General features: G+C 39.5%; 1 protein-coding gene across 10 annotated transcripts in view; it reads left to right on the plus strand.

Moving 5' to 3' along the window:
- The window catches only part of LOC145283782 (vitamin D3 receptor-like), a 453,323-nt gene that overhangs the window by 263,557 nt on the left and 179,279 nt on the right, over nucleotides 1-10,487 (plus strand). Inside the window, exon 1 of one of the 10 annotated variants that reach the window (XM_080132843.1) lies at nucleotides 574-2,814. The exons of the other annotated variants lie outside the window; for them this stretch is intronic. Coding sequence (XP_079988969.1) covers nucleotides 2,741-2,814 — 74 coding nt within the window. The 5' untranslated portion in view covers nucleotides 574-2,740. Of the gene's footprint in view, nucleotides 1-573; nucleotides 2,815-10,487 lie in introns of those variants that run through there. 10 annotated transcript variants of the gene reach the window in all.

Here is a 10,487-nt window from a genome sequence, read left to right on the forward strand (position 1 = left end):
AGGACGGTACTTTTTATGATGAATACACAGAACTAAAAATGCGGCGATAGATGACAGTAAAGAAAGATTATGCTGATTGCTGCGCAAGTTATTCAGTTGACAGAATCACCAATATTTGAAGAGATTTGTCATTTTTTAAAAACTTCTTTTAAGCTATATTATGAAAAATATTTCTGACGCAACTCCAAAATATTTTTCTTCTCTTAGATCCAACAGAATTTTTCAATAAAAATTCTAGGAAAAATTTTGTTTGACCTTAAGTGTTGATATATTTATTTTGTTTTTTAATTTTTTATATTTCTCCAAGATTAAAAAAATATATATTTAACATTTTCATTTTGATAAAAATTCACTTTAAATATTTCCTTCAATTCTTTTATTGGTGTTTACTTTTCATGGTTGGGATTCTTCAACTATAACATGCATACACGTTTGTGGGCAATGCTATTACTACTCTACATTTTAATAACTGCTAGTTTTTAAGGACTACTACTACTACCACCTCATTCCTCTGTCTATATTTCTCCTCTTCCTTCTCCCATCTGTCTCTCTCTGCCCCCTCCGCTCTCTATTCCAACTCCGAAGCACTCGACTCTATTCTGATTGCTTTTCCTGCCAAAGCGGCTGCTGCTGCCAGCTTGCTTTTGGGATTCAATGCAGCATCTCCACGCACGGGGTAGTCACCAAGTGGGGGATCAGTTTATGAAACTGTTAGTATTACAAACTGATCTCCGACTTTGTGGCCACCATCATGTACACACGCTATTTATGAAACTCAAATGTGGATGATGATATTTCGATTATTCTAGGAGGATATGAAAATTATGAACCCGCTCAGGACTGTATTATCCAGTTCCAGGAATGTTTGGTCGCCACCCCCGATGCCATCAATCATGACACCGACGTGAATAGATTCTTATTGTCAACAATGGCTTACGGAAAGTAAAATGATGTCGAAAAAAAGAAACTTCTTGTCGCATGTCGGTGTGTAATAATACTGTGCATAGAGGCAGACATGTTGTTGGAATACTTGCTTCTTGTTCAACCACAATGAGATTCGCTCTTTCCCACGGGACTTATTTCACATTTTTAGCTTCTTCTTTAATTTCACTTTTATTAATTCTACCCCTAAATATCCCCAATAGTTAAAAGAAACGGAAAAAAAACCCCTCATTCGCTTCATTCTTTAGTGCGGGATAAAACAACTTTCTTCCTCCCCCCCCCCTTGAAAATATATTTTGTTTTTATTCAAACATCTTTCGTTGCATTTCAATGTCAGAATAATTTTATCTATCTTCCATTGCCCCCATCTTCTGTATCTTTTGCATATTTTCATCCATTTTCATTATTCCATTCAGCTTTGCATCCCAGTTCCCAGTTCTTTCGCTGCGACCATTTTATATATATATATATATATATATATATATATATATATGAAAACAAAACAAACAACAAACAAAAAGCTAGAAATCCTCGCCCTTACTCAGCATCCCACATTCTCCTTAACGCAAAACAGACCTTCCACATTTGAAAAATTTTTTTATTTTAGATCATCTCCAGCGCCGAAAACAACGGAAAGTGCAGCTACAACTCGGTTCCCATAATTTTTATTTTAATGATCTCGACTCGTATAGTCCTAACTTGTTTTCTTTAAGGTGGTCTGTTTTCAATTTAAAAAAAAAAAAAATTCTGTAAATTATCGCATTGCTTATTTTTCTATTTACTCGTGTGGTTATTCGCGTTTTATGTTACCATTCATTTTTATTTAGTCGTGGTAGTTTTTGCTAGCGTTTGGTATCGTTTGCTTGTTTTTGCTCTTAATTATTCCAATGACTTATTCTGTATAGGCAATTATATCATTTGCGAACGAAACACTTGAATGGGCGACCATAGCGGTTTTAAAAGCTGACTACTTATATAAACTAGGTGTACGTCTCGCTAACTACAGGTGTTAATATTAGTGGTTAGTTTCGACGAACTTCCAACCAGTTTAATCTCTCTACGGACATGACGTGAAACAGCACGAATAGCAAAACTAAGCAGCAGCAGCGGCAACGGGTCGGGGGGGTTAACTGGCAGGCATGCGGACTGGAGAGGATCCACCACATGTAGGAAAGGAATGGAGAGAAAGAGCTCAAAAGGTTGGAGGAAAAAGAAAGAGAAGAGAGCGGAAAAAATTGAAAAATAAAGCATCATCATCGGCTTAAGAGTCGTATGTACCCCCCCTTTAAAACCCCACCCCGCAGTGAAGGTTCGTTGTTTGTAGTCGGTTGGAGAACGCATACTCGTGGGGCGTCACATTTCTTTTTCTTTTCTCTCCACAACAAAACACAACAACGCTTATACATATCCATAAATTTCCAAACACACTTCCCGAGACGCTTACTATCTACATCTGGTATGCACACCCTCGGGAGAATGTAGTATTATAATCGTAATTTGAGTACTAAGTGTTGTGTTTACAATAAAGGGGGGATGGTGCAAACAATTTAGAAACAAGCAAAATAATTTACACCAAATTATACAAGTTTTCTTAATGTTGGTCAGCTTTGAAGACTTTCCATCTGCGTATAAATGCGTGTAAGTTAACCAATGTCTCCATCCCAATATAAATTATATCCCTAACCCCCCCTTTACAATGATCCTCTTTTTTGTCCTCTAAACGGTAAAAAGCTAATAAAAAAAAAAACAAAGAACCCATCCACAGAATTTCTTTTTGTTACTACTGTACCTTCCAACCATGTGGAGCATATTACATGCCTACCAGTACGCCAAGGTTGGACCTACCCTACCCTATCCCAAGGCCACATACAGGTAAGAATAAAAACAAAATATTCCTATTGATGATCTGTTTTTACACACCTAACTTCTCTCTTCTAATAATTTCTCATATTCGACTGTACAAAATCTCATTTTCTTTGTGAAATCTAACAAGATTTTAAGTTTTTTTTTGTGCGTGTTCAATTGACGTATTATATCAGTTTTTTTTTAAAAATCATTTTTGTTTTAATATCCTGTTGTACCAAAATGTCTGTCTTCAGGTTCTAAGAAAAAAAAAAAACACTAAAATTTCAAATAGTTCAAATAAATTATGTTTGAAAATTTCTGAACAAATAAAGATCTTAAAATGTCAATTTTGATGTCTTACAATGAAGCTCACATTAGAACGTTCAAAATATTTAAAAATTAGTTAAGTATTGTTGTCAATTCAAACTCATCAATTACGTTTTTACTGTTTTTATTTAAAAAAAAAGCAAAAAGAAAAAAACGACAGAATAAATAAAGATAAAATTTATTAAAAATTATTGGAACCGAAAACTTTCAAATTTGAAAACACTGCAATGACAGGAGTATTGTAATTAAATGAATGGGGTTTTCTTTAAATATTATTATTTATTTGATATTAATATACTATATAGATTAACACCTTTCTCTACTCTCCCACATGAATTTTACTTTTTTTTTTTTGACGATTACATGTAAACATTCTAAAAGGAAAAACAAAAAATTAAGAATGGGGAGGTCAATTTTACATATAAATTTAATGTAAAATGACCACCCATTTACGGGCCATAAGTGCAGTTTACTAAAAAGAAAAAAAAATGCTGAAGAAGATAGATAGGTTCTGTGTGCTTATTTTATTTATTGGCGGACCTGTAGAAGAGTGCGCACCCCCTACAAATGTGCTTTTCACTTTTTAAATATCATATTAGCACAAAAAAAAAAATTAAATTTAATGACTTTTAGGAAGGGGGTTCACTTTTCCGTTATAACGTATTAATCATGTGACACATCAGTAAAGAAATGGACAGTAAGTCACTAAGTCAGGTAGCAATGAAGTAGATCGTTATAACGAGAAAGTGACCCCCCCCTCCCAGTCATTAAATTAATTTTTTTTTTTTCAAAAATTTTTCTGTTAATATGATACTTAAGTCTCGGGACAAGATCAAAGTGTAGTATCTGTTCTTCAGATGCTGCACTTCTATTTCTTGTTCTCTTTCGTTGGAGGAGAAATCCTTCACGCCTGAGACAATTTTTATTTTTGTACCTTTTCTCCACGTTAAAAAACGACCCTGGTGTCTAACTCTGTCCCGTGGGGAGGCATAGTAAATAGGTACTTAAGTCTAATGTATGATAATCACCGGAATAAAAACTTTAAAAAAAAAAAAAAAAAAAAAAAAAAAAGTATAAAACACATTTTTAAGGGGTGGGCAGTGGGGGTGGGCACTCTCGTGCAGGTCCGCCAGCACTTCTCTTTTCGTCAAGTAAACATTTAAAACGTAAACGTAGAATCTCTTGCGAGGTGGGGGTAGCTGAGGGCGTTAATCTACAAATTTACCAAAATATTATCTATATATAAATCTTAAAAAGAAAAAGTTTTTTTTTTTTCGTTTAATTCGTGTTATGAAAGTTACAATCTAATCGATCAATATTAGACCCCCCCCCCCCCGCGGCTATAATTTCCTTATATTTTTGTCGATTCATTCTACGACCTTCCTTGGACAAACTAAAACGCTGTAAAATCATTAAAAATGTCGATTTGTAAATTATTTATCTGGAAAACGCATTAAATGACTTTTTTTTTTTCTTTTAATAGAAATATTCCTTGTCGGTTATATAAAATTCTCACAAATTGTTAAACAACAATTGTGTCTTACATAAAAATACAGATTGAATGGAAAAGGTTTTCCATAAAATTTCCAGCCCTTGTCGAAATAAAATTCAGCGACTGTTGATGACAATTGACAAAAAAATACTCCTATAAGCGCGTGGTTTCGTCAAAAAATAATATGGGAGACAAAAATAATACACTTAGATTTCTTGACACAAGAGTGATTTTCTATTTAGATCCATTCTGTTTATCTGAGTTTCCGATTAAACACAGGAATTAATGGTTTATATTTCTACTATTTGCTATAAACTTATTCGCAAAGCAATATTTTTATAGAATCGTATAATTTAACTTGTTTAAAGCATATTTCTATTGGTTAAACACACGAGTTTGCTTCGATTCGACAATTTTCATATCGCACATTTACCAACCCCCATGTTTTGTCTATTTGTATCTATAGGGTGTCAAAAAAGTCACTGAAGGTTCTTGAGATTCTTTATTTTTGATGATATATTTCTGTAATGTTAACACAATCTGATTAAGTCGTTCAGAATTAAAAAAAGAAAAATTCAAAATTCAAATAATCTTTATGAAAAATAATCTTTTAAATGTTGGCTATTCTCAGCTTCGAATAATTGTGCTCTTTCCAAAACATTATTCATGACAGATTGCAGAATCTCTGGATTGCGATTTAACTTCCTTATTTCGTTATGCGAACTGGCAAACCTTGAAACATCAAACCCCAAATCCTGCAAGAATTGAAGGAAAACATCAGGAACGAAATAAGGGAGTTAAATCGCAATCCAGAGATTCTGCAATCTGTTATGAATAATGTTTTGGAAAGAGCAAAAATATGCGAAGCTGAAAATGGGCAACATTTAAAAAAAACATTTTTCATAAATAAAAATTATTTGAATTTTGCATTTAAAAAAAAAATTCCCAATGTCTTTGTCAGATTGTGTTAATATTACAGAAAGATATCACAAAAAATAAAGAATCCATTTAAGTTCCAAACCCTTCTGTCACTTTTTGGACACCCTGTAGAAGTGTTACAGGAAAATTTCTCCGTGCTTTCGTAAGGACCAAAGTGTAGTATCTTTCTACAGAAATTATCGTAGGTCACCAGAGATATGTCCCTACATAGTAATTGCTGACTGGTCCAATCAGCAGATTTTGCACTCGTCTAGAGTACCGCCTATTATGAGGAGCTAGACCTCACCTCCGCTTAGTTAAACTAACCTCATGCCTAACCTTGCTGCAAAATGAAGTGCGTGAATAGCCTCCTTGACTACCTGTCTGTCTGCATGTACCCCATGCCTGTCTCTGTACATAGTGTTGCGTCTGCCTGTCCTCCTCACTATATATACTGCCCTACTCTCGTTTTATCGCGTTCTTTCTCTAACACCCGATCTCGCTATCCCTCTCTGTATCGCCTTATTGCCTCTAAACACCCTTTCGCTTTATCGCCTTCACACTCTCTCGCCTCTATTCTCTCTCTCTCTCGCCTCTATTCTCTCTCTCTCTCGCCTCTATTCTCTCTCTCTCTCTCTCGCCTCTATTCTCTCTCTCTCTCTCGCCTCTATTCTCTCTCTCTCTCTCGCCTCTATTCTCTCTCTCTCTCGCCTCTATTCTCTCTCTCTCTCTCGCCTCTATTCTCTCTCTCTCGCCTCTATTCTCTCTCTCTCGCCTCTATTCTCTCTCTCTCTCGCCTCTATTCCTCTCTCTCTCGCCTCTATTCTCTCTCTCGCCTCTATTTCTCTCTCTCTCGCCTCTATTCTCTCTCTCTCGCCTCTATTCTCTCTCTCTCGCCTCTATTCTCTCTCTCTCGCCTCTATTCTCTCTCTCTCGCCTCTATTCTCTCTCTCTCGCCTCTATTCTCTCTCTCTCGCCTCTATTCTCTCTCTCTCGCCTCTATTTCTCTCTCTCTCGCCTCTATTCTCTCTCTCTCGCCTCTATTCTCTCTCTCTCGCCTCTATTCTCTCTCTCTCGCCTCTATTCTCTCTCTCTCGCCTCTATTCTCTCTCTCTCGCCTCTATTCTCTCTCTCTCGCCTCTATTCTCTCTCTCTCTCTCGCCTCTATTCTCTCTCTCTCTCGCCTCTATTCTCTCTCTCTCGCCTCTATTCTCTCTCTCTCTCGCCTCTATTCTCTCTCTCTCTCGCCTCTATTCTCTCTCTCTCTCGCCTCTATTCTCTCTCTCTCTCGCCTCTATTCTCTCTCTCTCTCGCCTCTATTCTCTCTCTCTCTCGCCTCTATTCTCTCTCTCTCTCGCCTCTATTCTCTCTCTCTCTCTCGCCTCTATTCTCTCTCTCTCTCTCGCCTCTATTCTCTCTCTCTCTCTCGCCTCTATTCTCTCTCTCTCTCGCCTCTATTCTCTCTCTCTCTCGCCTCTATTCTCTCTCTCTCTCGCCTCTATTCTCTCTCTCTCTCGCCTCTATTCTCTCTCTCTCTCGCCTCTATTCTCTCTCTCTCTCGCCTCTATTCTCTCTCTCTCTCGCCTCTATTCTCTCTCTCTCTCGCCTCTATTCTCTCCCTCTCTCTCTCGCCTCTATTCCTCTCTCTCTCGCCTCTATTCTTCTCTCTCTCGCCTCTATTCTCTCTCTCTCTCGCCTCTATTCTCTCTCTCTCTCGCCTCTATTCTCTCTCTCTCTCGCCTCTATTCTCTCTCTCTCTCGCCTCTATTCTCTCTCTCTCTCGCCTCTATTCTCTCTCTCTCTCGCCTCTATTCTCTCTCTCTCTCGCCTCTATTCTCTCTCTCTCTCTCGCCTCTATTCTCTCTCTCTCTCGCCTCTATTCTCTCTCTCTCTCTCTCGCCTCTATTCTCTCTCTCTCTCGCCTCTATCTCTCTCTCTCTCTCGCCTCTATTCTCTCTCTCTCGCCTCTATTCTCTCTCTCTCTCTCGCCTCTATTCTCTCTCTCTCTCTCGCCTCTATTCTCTCTCTCTCTCGCCTCTATTCTCTCTCTCTCTCGCCTCTATTCTCTCTCTCTCTCGCCTCTATTCTCTCTCTCTCTCGCCTCTATTCTCTCTCTCTCGCCTCTATTCTCTCTCTCTCGCCTCTATTCTCTCTCTCTCTCGCCTCTATTCTCTCTCTCTCTCTCTCTCTCTCTCTCTCTCTCTCTCTCTCTCCTCTATTCTCTCTCTCTCTCGCCTCTATTCTCTCTCTCTCTCGCCTCTATTCTCTCTCTCTCTCGCCTCTATTCTCTCTCTCTCGCCTCTATTCTCTCTCTCTCTGCCTCTATTCTCTCTCTCTCTGCCTCTTTTCTCTCTCTCTCTCTCCTCTATTCTCTCTCTCTCTCCTCTTATTCTCTCTCTCTCTCCCTCTTTTCTCTCTCTCTCTCCTCTTTTCTCTCTCTCTCCCTCTTTTCTCTCTCTCTCTCCTCTTTCTCTCTCTCTCTCTCCTCTTTTCTCTCTCTCTCTCTCCTCTTTTCTCTCTCTCTCTCTCTCCTCTTTCTCTCTCTCTCTCTCTCCCTTTTCTCTCTCTCTCTCGCCTCTATTCTCTCTCTCTCTCCTCCCTCTTTTCTCTCTCTCTCTCTCGCCTCTTCTCTCTCTTCTCTCCTCTTTTCTCTCTCTCTCTCCTCCTCTCTTTCTCTCTCTCTCTCCTCCTCTTTCTCTCTCTCTCTCTCCTCCTCTTTTCTCTCTCTCTCTCTCCTCTTTTCTCTCTCTCTCTCCTCTCTTTTCTCTCTCTCTCTCCTCATCTTTTCTCTCTCTCTCTCCTCATCTTTTCTCTCTCTCTCTCCTCATCTTTTCTCTCTCTCTCCTCATCTTTCTCTCTCTCTCTCCTCATCTTTTCTCTCTCTCTCTCCTCATCTTTCTCTCTCTCTCTTCTCTCTCTCTCTCCTCTCTTTTCTCTCTCTCTCTCTCCTCATCTTTTCTCTCTCTCTCTCCTCATCTTTTCTCTCTCTCTCTCTCCTCTTTTTTCTCTCTCTCTCTCCTCTCTTTTCTCTCTCTCTCTCTCCTATCTTTTCTCTCTCTCTCTCCTCATCTTTCTCTCTCTCTCTCTCCTCATCTTTTCTCTCTCTCTCTCTCCTCATCTTTTCTCTCTCTCTCTCTCCTCATCTTTTCTCTCTCTCTCTCTCCTCATCTTTTCTCTCTCTCTCTCTCCTCATCTTTTCTCTCTCTCTCTCTCCTCATCTTTTCTCTCTCTCTCTCTCCTCATCTTTTCTCTCTCTCTCTCTCCTCATCTTTCTCTCTCTCTCTCTCCTCATCTTTTCTCTCTCTCTCTCTCCTCATCTTTCTCTCTCTCTCCTCATCTTTTCTCTCTCTCTCTCTCCTCATCTTTTCTCTCTCTCTCTCCTCATCTTTTCTCTCTCTCTCTCCTCATCTTTCTCCTCTCTCTCTCCCTCATCTTTTCTCTCTCTCTCTCCTCATCTTTTCTCTCTCTCTCCTCATCTTTTCTCTCTCTCTCCTCATCTTTTCTCTCTCTCTCCTCATCTTTTCTCTCTCTCTCCTCATCTTTTCTCTCTCTCTCCTCATCTTTTCTCTCTCTCTCCTCATCTTTTCTCTCTCTCTCTCTCCTCATCTTTTCTCTCTCTCTCTCTCCTCATCTTTTCCTTCTCTCTCTCTCTCTCCTCATCTTTTCTCTCTCTCTCTCTCCTCATCTTTTCTCTCTCTCTCTCTCCTCATCTTTTTTCTCTCTCTCTCTCTCCTCATCTTTTTCTCTCTCTCTCTCTCCTCATCTTTTTTCTCTCTCTCTCTCTCCTCATCTTTTTTCTCTCTCTCTCTCTCCTCATCTTTTTCTCTCTCTCTCTCTCCTCATCTTTTTTCTCTCTCTCTCTCTCCTCATCTTTTTCTCTCTCTCTCTCTCTCCTCATCTTTTTCTCTCTCTCTCTCTCCTCATCTTTTTCTCTCTCTCTCTCTCTCCTCATCTTTTCTCTCTCTCTCTCTCTCTCTCCTCATCTTTTCTCTCTCTCTCTCTCTCCTCATCTTTTTCTCTCTCTCTCTCTCTCCTCATCTTTTCTCTCTCTCTCTCTCTCTCTCCTCATCTTTTCTCTCTCTCTCTCTCTCCTCATCTTTTTCTCTCTCTCTCTCTCTCTCTCCTCATCTTTTCTCTCTCTCTCCTCCTCTTCTCTCTCTCTCTCCTCATCTTTCTCTCTCTCTCCTCATCTTTTCTCTCTCTCTCCTCCTCTTTTCTCTCTCTCTCCTGCCTCTTTTCTCTCTCTCTCCTGCCTCTTTTCTCTCTCTCTCTCTCTCCTCATCTTTTCTCTCTCTCTCTCTCTCTCTCCTCATCTTTTTCTCTCTCTCTCTCTCCTGCCTCTTTTCTCTCTCTCTCTCTCCTGCCTCTTTTCTCTCTCTCTCTCTCCTGCCTCTTTTCTCTCTCTCTCTCTCTTGCCTCTTTTCTCTCTCTCTCTCTTGCCTCTTTTCTCTCTCTCTCTCTTGCCTCTTTTCTCTCTCTCTCTTGCCTCTTTTCTCTCTCTCTCTCTTGCCTCTTTTCTCTCTCTCTCTCTTGCCTCTTTTCTCTCTCTCTCTCTTGCCTCTTTTCTCTCTCTCTCTCTGGCCTCTTTTCTCTCTCTCTCTCTGGCCTCTTTTCTCTCTCTCTCTCTGGCCTCTTTTCTCTCTCTCTCTCTCTCTTGCCTCTTTTCTCTCTCTCTCTCTTGCCTCTTTTCTTTCTCTCTCTCTTGCCTCTTTTCTTTCTCTCTCTCTTGCCTCTTTTCTTTCTCTCTCTCTTGCCTCTTTTCTTTCTCTCTCTCTTGCCTCTTTTCTTTCTCTCTCTCTTGCCTCTTTTCTTTCTCTCTCTCTTGCCTCTTTTCTTTCTCTCTCTCTTGCCTCTTTTCTTTCTCTCTCTCTTGCCTCTTTTCTTTCTCTCTCTCTTGCCTCTTTTCTTTCTCTCTCTCTTGCCTCTTTTCTCTCTCTCTCTTGCCTCTTTTCTCTCTCTCTCT

The sequence above is a fragment of the Euprymna scolopes genome, chromosome 8 (assembly GCF_053919585.1).
Source record: "Euprymna scolopes isolate OS-2025 chromosome 8, ASM5391958v1, whole genome shotgun sequence".
In the NCBI taxonomy this organism is placed as follows: domain Eukaryota; kingdom Metazoa; phylum Mollusca; class Cephalopoda; order Sepiida; family Sepiolidae; genus Euprymna; species Euprymna scolopes.